Source organism: Musa acuminata, chromosome BXJ1-5, assembly GCF_036884655.1.
Source record: "Musa acuminata AAA Group cultivar baxijiao chromosome BXJ1-5, Cavendish_Baxijiao_AAA, whole genome shotgun sequence".
Lineage (NCBI taxonomy): Eukaryota > Viridiplantae > Streptophyta > Magnoliopsida > Zingiberales > Musaceae > Musa > Musa acuminata.
In genome coordinates this window covers 6772501-6786421 of record NC_088331.1, presented here as the reverse complement: position 1 = coordinate 6786421, position 13921 = coordinate 6772501, and the positions used below count along the sequence as shown (strand labels likewise).

At 37.9% G+C, this 13921-nt stretch overlaps 2 protein-coding genes and 1 long non-coding RNA gene across 5 annotated transcripts in view; 2 read left to right on the top strand and 1 right to left on the bottom strand.

Annotated features, from left to right (window-relative positions):
* The first annotated feature begins 1173 nt into the window (after positions 1–1173).
* LOC135673408 (uncharacterized) lies at positions 1174–3894 on the top strand. 2 transcript variants are annotated; one of them, XM_065182374.1, is made up of 2 exons: positions 1174–1698; positions 3462–3751. In XM_065182374.1, exon 1 carries the CDS (start codon positions 1314–1316, stop codon positions 1677–1679), a length of 366 nt encoding a protein of 121 aa, XP_065038446.1. In that variant the 5' UTR covers positions 1174–1313; the 3' UTR covers positions 1680–1698; positions 3462–3751. The 2 variants fall into 2 exon arrangements, with proteins under 2 accessions (XP_065038446.1, XP_065038444.1); XM_065182372.1 differs by having other exon boundaries at positions 1177–1698; positions 3663–3894.
* Positions 3895–5184: 1290 nt separating this feature from the next.
* Positions 5185–11752, top strand: LOC135673404 (ELF3-like protein 2). Of its 2 annotated transcripts, XM_065182367.1 has the most exons (5): positions 5875–5943; positions 7726–7797; positions 7904–8702; positions 10128–10179; positions 10270–11752. In XM_065182367.1, the coding sequence occupies exons 3-5, from the start codon at positions 7972–7974 to the stop codon at positions 11278–11280; spliced, it is 1794 nt and encodes a 597-aa protein (XP_065038439.1). In that variant the 5' UTR covers positions 5875–5943; positions 7726–7797; positions 7904–7971; the 3' UTR covers positions 11281–11752. The 2 variants fall into 2 exon arrangements, with proteins under 2 accessions (XP_065038438.1, XP_065038439.1); XM_065182366.1 differs by having other exon boundaries at positions 5185–5943; positions 7726–8702.
* LOC135673406 (uncharacterized) overlaps positions 6816–13921 on the bottom strand; it is a 7125-nt gene continuing 19 nt past the window's right edge. The window contains exons 1-3 of the long non-coding RNA XR_010513361.1: positions 12441–13921; positions 12238–12342; positions 6816–7288 (exon numbers count right to left, since the gene is read on the bottom strand). The exon at positions 12441–13921 is cut by the window's right edge and continues 19 nt beyond it. This is a non-coding gene — a long non-coding RNA (uncharacterized LOC135673406). The remainder of the gene's footprint in view (positions 7289–12237; positions 12343–12440) is intronic.

The following is a 13921-nucleotide window of genomic DNA, read 5'->3' as shown; positions in this document are numbered from 1 at the left end:
TTTTATAAAAATAATATTTTATTTTATATAATTAGTTATTTTTAATATTTTTAAAAATTATATTATGATCATATTGTGATCTTTCGTAAATTTATATTTACGAAAGTGAAACATTTAATCTCGTTTCTTTCATATCAACGATTTTGTTGATAAAAATATCATATGTGGTCAAGTGGTAAAATTGAAATTAAGCTAAAGTCAACATGTGTTTAATAATAAAATCATACATGATGAAAAATAAGATTAAACGTTTTATTAGTTATAGATATCCTATTTAAAATTTAAAAATATAAGGATCATGATATTAAATATAACTAATTATATAAAATAATCTATAATTAGTCTATATATATATATATATATATAAGAAAATTACAAGGTGGGTGTCATGTCGGGACAATTTCAATTCAATTGGTGTGGACGTGAAGCCATCATTTATGTTTTCTATCAATATGGTTGGACAAGTCGCCATAAATGCTGTTAGAAGTAAGACAACCTGTAACGTGCATTACTGTGTGAGGCTTGCGACGTTAATCTCCTGTATTAAACGAAAAGCCAATGGATAAGCCAATAGCTCATTCTAAATCCCATCATTTTTTAATCATGTGATTCAATATTTTGATGAAGTTATTGTGATGGGCCCCTTCGATCAACCAATAACATCGGATCATATCGTCCATCTTAGCAACAAAGACTCTGATAATAGTAAACATCTATCTATCTATATATAATAGTAAATAAATATAAATATATATATATATATTTTATGTGTGTCACGAAAGACTTGATAAAAAGGTTATCAAAGCTACTTTTATCTGTTCATGGCATGAAAAGTTGAAGGAAAAAGAAAAGGTTGTGCAGCCAAGAGGTCCACTTGATTTTTCGCTTTGAGATTCGTGCCCAGCCCCTACGGACGACGACAGACGCGATACCTCATGATATGGCGATTCGTGCCGAAAACACCTGTAACGGGTTCTGCAACGCACTCGTTGTGTTCATTGTAACGGATATGCGAAACTTTTACTTATATCGGTAATTTGGCAAGATAGAAAACGTTATAATGTAATATAACGCTCTATCGAGTGTTTGTAACGCTTTCTTTCGTTTCAACTGCAGTACACGACATGGTGTGAAAGACCTAACATAACAACCACTAGAAGAGGGAAGAAGTCCAATACGTCTCTCTCTCTCTCTCTCTCTCTCTCTCTCTCTCTTTCGCTCCTCGGTTGGTGTTCCGTTTGCGTTCTCTGAGAACGAGAGAGAGAGAGAGAGAGAGAAGGGGGAAGGAGGGACGAGAAGGAGAGACCCACCCCATGGACGACTTCAGATCGAGGTCCTTCAACGACGGGAAGATGCAGCTGGAGGTGTACGGAGGCCGGCGCTCGGGGGCGGTCCCGGCCCCTCCGGTCCTGCACGACTACAGGAGCTACAGCGCTTCCTACTTCTACACCTACGACGGCAGCGGCGTCGGCTACGGCGATTTCAAAGGGAAGCCTGACCACGGTTCCTCCGCGTCCAACAAGGGCGGGCGGGTCTTCAAAGACCCCGAGTTCCAGCGGAAACGGAGGGTCGCCAGCTACAAGGCCTACGCCGTGGAGGGCAAGGTGAAGGGCTCGCTGCGGCGGAGCCTCCGGTGGTTTAAGGATAAGTACACCCGGGCGGTCTACGGCTGGTGGTAGGACTTCGCTTCCCCATCGGGTATGAATCTTTCCACACCAGTTCTCGAATCGTTAGATCTACAGATTGTTTCTTGCGAAAAAGATTGTGACTTTATGTGTGTTTTGGCGGATCCGATCTAGTGATTGGCACACTTTCCCCCCTGGGCTGTTAACCTCTTCTAGTTTGCTATCATACATAATATCGTTGAATTCTTACCTCTTCTTTATCGTTGTTAGTATCAGATTCGAAATTTCTTGTGTTGCCCCATATTTGTAGTTTCCTGCTTGCAGAGGATTCTATAAATATTCATGAGTGTTTGTTGTTTGGGTAGGTGGTCAAATAGTGCTTTTGGTTTGTATATATCTGGGCTGTTTAAATTATAAGCTTTTGTATTGCTACTTTTAGCTTGAATTGTTTAGATACTTTGGGATCTAGTTGCTGATAATTATGTTTATTATGGGGGATTGCCTTTTCTCTTGTTTTGATTCTTAAGATGCTAAGGTCCATGTTAATGTTGCTAATCTGAAAAATTGGGAACAAGAATTTGGTACAATTACAGAACTCATTGAAGCTCCAGATTGATCTTGAGCCGAAATAAATTGTTTCTCAGCGTATGGTTCAAGAGGTTTTAGGATTCTTGGAGTGAACCTGGAACAAAATCATATTTATTTTACATACTGAATGTGGAATCTTTTGAGAAAGTTAAAGACTCCTTTAGAAAATACAGTTTTTCTATTTCTCAAGATTTAGATGTTGGCCTTTGATAATTAACTCATGCTGCACACTAGATGACTTTCCCCAATTGGGGCAGCAAAATCATCAATAGCAAATTATTAATCAGTCCATAATTGCAAGTAGGCAACAAAATTTTCAACTTGTTTCTATCAATATGGTAAAACTAGTTTTGTGTGTACAAAACTCTCAGTCCTTAGCTGATATATGTTGAAGTGACAGAAAATTTCTTTTCAGTTAATACTAATTTTTGTTACATGTTGGATATATAATTGTCTACGCAAGTAGGTTTTAGAATATTCCATGTGAATGGGTAAATTTCTCTTTTTTCTCCCTCACTTTTTTCTTATGTATGAAGTTTCACGTTTGTTAAAGTTCTGCTGCCACCTAACTAAGCATATGATGCCATTTTTTTTTTCTAATTTTTTATACTATTGGTGTGCAAAATTTGTGGTTACAGTAAAAGACTGGAGAAGATATCATTAGTTAGGTACAGATAGAGGTCAATGTGTATTAATGGGAGAAATGGCTTATTTCTTTACTAGAGGGGTTTAAGATTATTCCTCTTTGCGGTATGCAACGGATGGGTAATTGGAAGCTGACTGAAGTTTGTAAGGAAAATGCAATTTGCACCTTTATTCTAATTCTTTCCTATGTTGTACTGAATTTAGTATACTCATCATACGGTAAAACTAATGATTCCTGCAAAAATTATCTTTGCCTCATGCACAAGCTAATCATCACCACAGCAGCCGAATGAGACTTCTCTGGGAACTCTTTGAAAACCCTACAGTAACATGGTTTTCATAAAGTTTGCATCTTTTCCAAGCTGACTCATACATATCTTCTTACCATGGAAGACTAGATCATCTGGTCTAAAGTAAGCTGACCTCAATTCCTATGCTTGAGATACTTTAATAATGCTGTAGTGTGTTACTTTTCTTTTGCTGCTCTGTGGCAGATTTGTTCAAAAGCCAAAAAGTACAACCTTTTTTTGTCTGTTCATTGTTATTTGAATGTAGTTGACTGCTCAGGCAATAATTGATATTGTTTGGTATGGTTGTTTGCAGTCCCATCATGCAGGTCACTGACCTGCATCAAAAAGAAATGAGTCAGATCAAGAGGAAGCAGATATTCTTTGCATTTTTCTTTTCTGTCGAAATGTTCTTCATTAACATCTGCCATTTGTTTATGACTTGTGCAACAAAGTATTGTAGTTAGTTTGGCGGAAAGATGCCTGCTTAATTCATGGTTTTACCTAATGATGGCAGGTCATGTGTGGAAACTTTGCTCGATCGTTCCATCCATCGAGTATTTTGCTCATAAATCATGTTCCCAGAAGGGGTGACCAAAAGAACAACTTGTATTCTTAATAGTGTGTACTTGTATCAAGTTATAGTCAGAGGCTGTATGGATCAGCAAAGATGTATGATTATGATCTGAACATTCTGAGCTGCTAATTTGTTGTGACATTTATGCTTCATACATTGTCCTGTTAATGCTTCTCTGTGTGTCCGTTCCAGGATCTGGATATTTGATTTGCTAGATAAATCTAAGCATTTGTGAGTATGATGGGAACATACAATTTTGTCTGGCTGTTGACCCACAAACATGCATCTTAGATCTATGAACTTTCATTTCATATTAAACTTGTCCTTATTCTTGACAGCATTCCAAGTTTTGCAGATGATGCTATATATATATTTCTACAAGATCTTGTAAGTTTGTGTGTGCCAGCTTATACCCATACTTGGTGTATTTTTGAATCCAAGATGATCAATCATCTTGTCATTCAATTGGTAGAATACTATTCTACCAGTGAATATTACCTAATTAATTACTTATATAACCTTTAATCATGTTTGGTATGAGTACAAATGAAAAATTAGGTGCATAAATATAGATATGTGAAACTCAATCTACAACTCCATATAAGACTCAAATATGACATTACAAACAAAGTGTATTTTTATAGCAAATCCGAATTGATGTGTCTATTAAAAATATTTATGTTTGAAAACTTATGTCGAGTATGAAGTTTTATATTGATATGATCTTGTGGTAAATGATTGATTTTGTGATTATATTAGTTCTTACTCTTGTGAATTTATAGATGATGATTAATGATTTTTTAGTTGATCTTCGGTTTTATGGAGTTATTATGTTGAATGATTTTAAATTAATGAATTTAAAATCTTCAAATATTATATATCTTGGATCTTAGATTATAGATGAATCATAATTTTTTTGATTTAAGATAAGGTTCATATCTCTTGAATATTGTTTTGAAGGTTCCATAGGAGGTGGTATGATTTTTTTTAGACCATCATAAAATCTTATTAATTTTTAATCTCTTTGGAATGCATTTTTGAAACTTGAAATGTATTAATTAATGTACCTATACATGGCACATCGATGCCCATCACACCTAATCGTATTGGTTGGAAAGTCTAAGAATTAATACTTTATTAATATAACTCCTCTCCTCTATCAAAATTAAAAATATAAAATCGTATGATGTCAAAATTAAATTTAGAGGTCTAAAAATGAAAAATCAATTATTTAAAGGGATATATATATATATATATATATATATATATATATATATATATATATATATATATATAATTTAGCCTTTTTGGATATTCCATGTTAAGTAGCATGGTTTGCTAAAATGGCACCCATGCCATTTATCCTTAAAAGGAGAGTGAAGTCGTCCGTGCTAAGTAGCATGATTTGCCAGACATGCCAAGTGGCACTATTCCTTTCCGACATCACCACTGATTCCACTAAAGATGAGGATCCCTATGTGAGCCACCATTGCCCCTTCCCGATTCTTTCCTTGTTTTCCCAAACCTACTCCCTCTCCTCTTCCTCGTCTACCTGTTTCTTCCTTTGATCCGCGCCTTCTTCGCCTGTCGGCTCGTCAATTTTCGCCCGAAGATTGGATTTTCGAAAGATTATGTCCTATTCAGGTGATCTGGTTCGGTGTTGCTGCGTGCCGCATCGGGTTTCTTGGCGGGTTCTTCGGGAAAGATAGGATCTTTCTGCTGGAATTGCCGCCGGAGGTACCCTGCTCTGTTCCCGTGACGTGTTCTTGCGAAAAGTTCGGATTTTTCTGGGCGAGATTAGCTGCTGGACTGTCGACGGCGTGTGGTCCTGACCAGGGTTTCCGTGGGAAGATCTGATCTTGAACTAATTTTCCTTGGCTTTTGGGGCGAGGTTGTGATTCTTGTTTCTAGAAGGTCATTAGGGTTTCTCAGCTGGAGATGGGTTAGGGAAGCCACTCTTCGAGCTTGTTGTTTTGATAAGATTGCGGAGTCAGGTGTTATGAAAGGGGCGAAGGATGACGACAGGGTCATGGGGCCTCTGTTTCCGAGGCTCCATGTGAATGATCCCGATAAAGGGGGTCCGAGGGCGCCTCCGAGGAACAAGATGGCACTGTACGAGCAGCTTAGTGTCCCCTCTCAGAGGTTCAACTCAGCTTCCTCTACCCTGCCATTTCCTCCTCGAAACTCCAGCAACTTGGTCCCTTCTCTTCCGTCGAGCCAGGTCAGTGCCGTTGTCGCATAGCTTTTCGTTGTCATCAAGTTCTACCTCGATTAGTGCATCAAACTGCTTCTCGCGTTGCTGCTATATCGCATCTGATCATGTTGCATCAATTTTGCTGTTATTCGACGCCATTTTGCCCACCAAAGCTCACATAGATCATACTGTAAGTCCTGCTTTGATCTTTTAGCCACATGATTAAGGTCGAGTTGCACATCAATTCTTATCTGTGGTTCTTGTAGGATTACCACAGAGTTGTACTCAATGAGCAGGTTGTGTAATTCTCATATAAATCTCTTCTCTTGACTTGTTTGGTCTGCCTACCAACTATATTTTGCATAATGATGTCTACTCTTCTGGATCTCTACGATGCTCCATTAACCATAAACAACCTTTGAGGTGAACCGTTATCTTGTATCCTTCTTAGTGGTCAAATCTCTAGCCTATTGTTACCACACTGCTTGGCTTATGCATCGGCTGGGTTTACTTCCGAGTCATATACTGTTGCAACCGCAGACCTCGGACCTTTGATTTCACCATCAGGCTGTTGGCGTTCGGGTCCTCCTCAGAGATAAGCTTCGAAGCTTGTCTTGTTGGCGACTATCTTGAAACTCATCTTTTCACCCTCTGTTCGTTCAAAGCATGTTATATTTATCTTGCAACTATTGCTTTAGTAACGACTTATACAGATGGTTGATGTCCTACTACTACTTTTTCTTCGATCGAGGATAGAACGTACCAAGTTGTAAGTTGTGTCAGGGTATCCGGTATCAGGGAAGGAGTTAAGGCACATGACCAGAGCAATGTTCATTCATACTTAGATTTTTAGCCTTGTCTTACCCAATATTTTACTGAAGGTTAAGGTGCTTAAATGGCATGCCTCTATAATGACAAAATGGATTGTTGAGATAACTTTGCCTTCATCACCTATGTGAGATTTGTGACATAAAAGAGATAAGACTTGATCTGAAAAATTCTGTTCTCTGTGAAGGGGCGAGTGTCCATCTTCAGTATGTTTTTTAGCTTTCAGAAGTGAAGGGGGTTGGTTGATTGAGTTTGCTTGCAAGTACTTCATGAGTCCTCTGCTCCTCTCTCACTCCATTATTCTTTTTCTCTTTCCTAGCTATTGTTTTCCCCCTCTGTTGTTTGTTGTTTTCCTCTGCTTCTCCAGAATTTCACGTTGCATCCTGTCTTGCTTCAGTAGCATATATGCCATACCTCGTGCCCAGACTCCAGTAGACTTTTGTGTCCAATTGCCCCTCGAACCTTTAGCATCTTTGGAGGTGTAATTGCATACTTGCTGAAGATATAGAAGCTTGGCTGCTCTTCATGCTAAAAGAAATCAAACCTACATCCACAATTACAGTTGTGAGAGATATGCTTTCCGGTGAAACAAGAAATTATTGGTTTAATATGTGAAACAAGAAAGTATAGCGTTTGTAGTTTTTCAGAAATAAATTACTAGAATTACCACCCTGATGCCTTTGCACTTTGTTTCAAATACCCAGACACTTGTTTTCTGATCTTTCAAATTGTCATTTTGGTTGTTTCTGTGGCTTGCCATTTGAAATGCTTTAGCAGTGCACATCATCATCTTCCAGTCATTTTCTTTTATCTCAATCTTAGTCTTTGGATGCCCTAAAATATTGTGTTTAGTGTTACAATCTGTTTGGCTATTTCCCACTATTCCTTCTGCTAATGCTTTCGCTTTCTTGATGATAATATATTCTTTAAAGAGGTCATCATCATCAGTACATCAGTGCTAACAAGCCTTTTTGTTTTTAGGGATGTGGGCATCGTAATAATATGTTTTCTCCACTGTATATGACTCCTCCAGTGCCTGTTAGTTCTGCAGAGGTAATTAATTCTCAAACATCTGACAGAATGAATAGAATTGCGACAAGGATGGAATTTGAGAGAAAATCCATAAAGCAAACAAGCTCTGGAAATTTGTTTGGCACAGGATCGGCTGCTGCTGAATGTAGTACACAACGGCCACGCAACCCTAATGTGAAGAAGTCTAGAGGGAAAATGTTGGATGATGTGGATGATATAGTAGTTCCTACCTTTGATCAGTCAGAAGTCCTTGCATCCTTGAAGAAAGATGCACATATGACAGATGCAGGTAAGTTATCTACCCTTAGCTCCCGGCAAACACATAAGAGTCCTGCTGCGATCGATTTTTCAGTTCAGTGTCCAAATTCAAATGAGAAGCCCTTAGGACAAACAGATAGCATTGAGACCAAATCAAAAAATTCTATTATAAATCGTTTTGGAAAAAACTCTAAGGAAACTTCATTAATTGAAGAGCCAAAGGAAACCAAAGAGAATTCTGCTTCTCATAGAGCTGCTGAGAGATTAAGCAGTTCAAAAGATTGTTTGGTTAGAGATAACACAGGTAATTTACATGTCACTGAGAAATCAGTGAATGGAAATCCAGAGTTGTGTCAAGAAAATGGTAATTTGAATGGATGTCAGACCTTGAATGACCATGTTCTTTTAAATAATGCCGAAGCTCAGAGAGCCAGAAGTGAATTATGTTCTGAAGCATCACCTGAAAAAGGTCAAAGAACTTTAAATTTGTCTGAGAACTGCCAAAAAGAGGCCAGTGGGTCACTGGAATGTGGAGATGCAGTAAGACAAGATGATACATTGGAGCCCTCCATGGTCGACACAGTATCATGGTTGGGGATATCCCCAGATGATATTGTTGGAGTAATTGGTCCAAAGCACTTTTGGAAAGCCCGAAGAGCCATTATCAAGTATGTACTGTACTATCATACTTTCAGAATTCCTCAAAATGGACATTCTTATGGTCCTAATGCTATAGAGCATCCATATTCTTCTTGAAGCACTTTATTATGGTATTATCAAGCTTGGAATTCATTGTTCTTTCCAGATTTATTGGTGATGATGAACATATTTTGACTTTTTGTGATTTTTTTTGCCCGAAAATGCTGGGTTCAGAATTTTCTATTTCATGGATGATTTAATTGTAAAATTAAAAAGTACTTTATTTATCTGTCCCCTTCTACTTCTCTTCCTTCTGACTGTTATATTATTTTAACTTTTAACTGCCAATTTGCCAAACTGTAATTAGAATGCTGTCTCCATTTATATCAGGTCGAAACTTAGCTTTAGAGATCTGCTCAGTCATATGCTGAGGGGCCTAAGAAATTCATGGAACCAGGGAAGCTAGTGCATCCAAAGATGATATGCACATGCTTGGCAAAAATCCACATAACTAGTGCATGGCTTGATGTGTATCAGGTTGATTGTTTGCTCTATAAAACTGCTTAGCATGATGAGGAAATTCTAGCCTAAGAAAGTCACGGAATTTGGGGGAAAGTAGTACATCCAATTAGATCATCTGTTCAAAAGCACTTACTGCTTCTTTACCACATAACTAGTTCAAAATAGACGTGTAAATCCTATACCATAAAACTGTGCAATATGATTAAGCTCGGTAAAAGTGCCAATTGCTCAAACTGTCAAAGAGATTTATATAAGGAACTAAAATTCGACCACATTGATACACATCATTAAAGGATTGGCAGTTTTATGCTGTGTGGAGCCACAAGTGCCATGTGCAGTCTGATAATATGGATATCTATATACAACTGTATATGGTATATGCGATGTAGTCTAACAATTGATTATGGTGTATGGCCGCATAGGCTTCTTTTCTAAAACTATGATTGAGTTTATTCAAGGATATAAATGTTTGAGGTAAGATTTTGGCTATGATTAGATTAGTATAGTGGCCATGTATGACCTTGAATGGGCAACTTCAACTAAGCTGAGTTGACAGCATGTCTTCTTTCTGCTAATGCCTGGTTTTATTTCATTAAGGTGTTCATTAAAGAGATTATTTTATTGTTGTATCGAGTTGTAAGTGAATGCCAGTCCTTTTAGAGGGGGGCTTTTTTTTTAGTTCACGAAAGATGAAAAGTCTCTGGTCTCTTTCCTTGCATCACTTTCAATCAATACTGGATTGTTTTAGTCCTTTGTATTGCAAATGTCATGTGTTATACACCATACATAAATTGCTAGGTTGGTTGTTGAATGAAAAAACTTATATTTGATGATCATAGAACCCTTTTACTTTTATCAGTTCAGTTCTGGTGTTCTATTCTTAAGTTTGTCTGCTTTATTGTGTTGACACATATTCTTAAATTTTTTTACAGTCAGCAGAGGGTTTTCGCGATACAAGTGTTTGAGCTTCATAGGTTGATAAAGGTTGGTTTTGAAGATAGTTATGATGGTCATAGAGCATTATATTAGATAGAGTTATGGATGGATTTTACGACAATATTCTACCTGAAACAGGTTCAGAAGCTGATGGCTGCATCGCCACATTTACTTCTGGAAGGCAATCCCTACATAAGCCGATCTCCAGTAGAAGCACCCAGTAAGACCCTATTACCTCAAGGTAACACAACTTCTCAGCCAGAGGAATTTAGACCTAAAGATGATCAGAAGCCAAAACAGAATGTGGAGCAGCCACCAGAAGACATTTCTGGTATCCCAGCTCTTCCTGCATGTGAGGATGGACCTAAAGGAGGTTCACAAGGTCAAGTTCCAAAAGTTGGTCCCAACTCTGGATACTTGTCACCGGTGCCAGTAGCTCCTGATGACAAATCAAGTCCTTGTTGTTTTCCTCCTTTGACAAATCAATGGTTAGTTCCTGTTATGTCGCCTTCAGAAGGACTTGTTTACAAGCCCTATATGGGACCTTGTCCACCAACTGGTGGCTTCATGACCCCTCATGGAAGCTGTACGCCACTCGGCATGTCCCATGTGGCTGGAGACTTCATAAACTCAGCTTATGGTGTTCCAGCATCTCATCGGCCACCAAATATGGGTGTTATGTCCGGGCCTCCTGCAATCGTACCCCACTATTTTCCTACACCTTATGGCATTCAAGCTTTGAACCCACTCATATCAACCTCTGCAGTGGAGCAGGTCAACAATCTAGCTGGGTCACAGCCCAATGTGCAAACTGGGCAGTGTTCAAGGAGCTCATGCAATATGTCCCATCATCCGAAGGAAGCATTTTCTGGCCATCGTGGGAAGTTTCGAGAGTCAAAGAACAGCGAGTTACAAGGAAGCACAGCAAGCAGTCCTGCTGAGAAGGCACAACCAAATGGAAGAAGCACGTCTCCACTCCTTTCTACGGCTTTAGCAGCAAACAACCATACTTGCCCATCACAATCCAGTGGTCGAGATAGCTGCACTCGTGTGATCAAGGTTGTGCCTCACAATGCTAGGTCTGCTACAGAGTCAGCAGCTAGGATTTTCCGGTCGATACAAAAAGAAAGACAACAGCATGATTCATGATCATTATACATCCAGAACTGAATTCCAACTATTTCACGGATGTCTGTGAGCTCAGTTGATGTTTTTTAATTGGGATTCTGGTCTTTTTTTAATCTGGCAACAGTGGATCTGTTTGGCACTATAGTAAGGTAATTCCTCTACAACCCACGTGATCATTGTTTAAGCCATGGAAATAATCTCTCTTCCTATAAGGGTTATGTAACATAATCTTCACCAGCTCCATGTCAGTGGGAGTCTTGTGCATTGAGCTGTTCTTTTTCCCATTTATTCAGTAAAATGTTATGTGAGTGACCGAATATACACATAGGACATGATGCTCGATACGATTGGAGCATTTTGTGGTTTTTCTTTTCTTTTAAGGTACCATGCCCAGCAGAATTTAGTGTAAATGTAATGAGAGAGATATAAGCTTTTGTTTGAACAGCGTGCAAGTAAATTTTCAGTCAGGACTCAGTTATGAAGCTAAACAAAATCCATCGTGTGTACAGGGAATCTGTGATGATCTCTTATGCTTAAGATTGCCAAGTTAAAACTAGTGTTTTAGTGATGCTTTTATAGTGTCCTCTTCTTCATATTTAGCTGCTTTCATCTACCATCATCAGATTTCTGATTCAAGTGCTGGTGAATCTGTGCTTTGGGAAACAATTGAACAGTACTTAGATGTTACACTGATTTGTTTGGCTTTGCTTGAAATTGCCAAACCCCTACTTTAGACATGCCTCATAATTCAACAACCCCTCGTGTATTTTACCCACTCAACTAAATTAAAATGTTAAAAGAATATATTGTGCATATAAAGTAGTGGAAAACAATTGGCTGAGACTATTTAAGATGTTGCGGAGATTATTATGCATATAAAGGAATTATTTAAGATCTTGTTGAGTTGCGTGTGCATGGAGTTTAATCCAGTCACTACCAAGAACAAACAGATACCAGTGTAAGTGGGATGAGATTTACCAGTTGGCCTTCGTTTTTGTCAGAAAAGCATCTCCAAGATATGAATTTTAATCATTCACGATGCCTGATTGAGATGATAAGAATTTGAACCGATCATTCAAGAGCCTGAAAAGAATCATTCAAGTTATGATACCGTGAGTTGGTTTCTTCTCAGAGATTGATCAAGTCACTATCTGATATCAAGCAAATACCAGTATGCGTACCGGTTGATGTCTTCAGATCATGTGTTGTTCCAATGGACGTCTTGAATAGCCATGGATGACCGGCTATGGCTTATTTTTGTTCATTCCCTTGATGATCCACCAAGACAAGGAAAGGACATAAATTGCCATAGCCATTGTAATTGAATATAGTTCTGCATGCAATAGCTTCATTGTTTCTCCCCATGGCCTAATTCATCCATGATTATCAGATACCATTTTCATCAATGAAAATCCATCTTCATTTCACTGCATTAGTCATGGAAAGTTATGCTTAAAATTGATTGAGCAAAACAGTTTTATTGCCATAACAAATATGCAGAATAAGAAATGGATGTTGATTACCAACTCCTGAATTTTACTGAAATCCTGATGTGCGTGTGTCAACTTTCAGGATGCTTGTAAGTTGTAATGCCTGCCAGACCATTATGAATTGTATATAAACAACAAAAGTGCCCATCTGCTCATCTGTTGGTGAACTGTCCATCCTTGCTGTTACCAGAAAACAATATGATATACAACAATAACCATGCAGGAAAGCTTTCTGCAAGAATAAAACCTTAAGAATAAGAATATTGTATTCATTGAAGAATCTAACCATTTTTCTCTTCTGTTCAAACCATATATAAAACAGAAACAAGATTAGCATCATTCCCTATTTGGAGTTGCTTACAAATCTTTATAGCTTTATTGGTTCCTGTCACAACCTTACTTATTGCATAAATAATAAAATGTTACAGTTTTCCTTCAATATACTTGACCGATACAATTAGGTGCTTATAACAATTGTTTGGACTAATCCAAAGGAAGTTCTAGCTGATTTGCATTAACATCACTTTAAAGAAACTGGGTAGAAGAAAGTTCGCTTTATGGAGTAGTACTTCTAACAGAAGCTGGTTCGACAACAGAGTTTTAGATGGCACACTGCACTAGTAGCATTCTGATTCTGTTAAACACTTGGGTTTCTCTAGAAAAGAGAAGTGCCTTCGTCTGTCATCCTCACAGAATAGAACTGATCTGAAAGCAAGATTTGTGGTCTGTACAAAATTCTCTAAAGTTATGGCCTTGAATTAAATGAAGAAGATGCTGCCCCCAGAATGTCTAACTGGCTAAAGTTTGATGTATCTAAAAATGACAACAAGAAAAGAAGATAAGAAGATGCCCAATGGCTTTTTCTAGAATCTAGCATCAAGTAGAGGTTTCCTTTCAGCTTCTACGTTACTGCAACTTAATAATATATCAATTCCTCAAGTGTCAGCAACATATCCTGTGGAAAGTCTTCAACACAAATGTTTCTAAAACTTGTCATCTATCTAAATTAGGTTCTGAAGCTTGTCTACTTAATCAGCTGGAAAATGGAAGACTATTTTCATCACAAATACTCTCTCTGCTGAGACAAATTTGAAGACAAAGATAGCACAGAAATATAATATTTTTAGTTAACATCAAGATTTGTTTTGTGATATATGCCAATTTGCTAAAAC

Bases quoted from the DNA above. Each gene is read 5' to 3' on its own strand.
- LOC135673408 (XM_065182372.1), top strand. From the start codon at position 1,314: ATGGACGACTTCAGATCGAGGTCCTTCAACGACGGGAAGATGCAGCTG.
- LOC135673404 (XM_065182366.1), top strand. From the start codon at position 5,722: ATGAAAGGGGCGAAGGATGACGACAGGGTCATGGGGCCTCTGTTTCCG. The intron at 5,944-7,725 runs GTCAGTGCCGTT...TTTTGTTTTTAG, and splicing joins CTTCTCTTCCGTCGAGCCAG to GGATGTGGGCATCGTAATAA. The intron at 10,180-10,269 runs GTTGGTTTTGAA...TACCTGAAACAG, and splicing joins AGCTTCATAGGTTGATAAAG to GTTCAGAAGCTGATGGCTGC.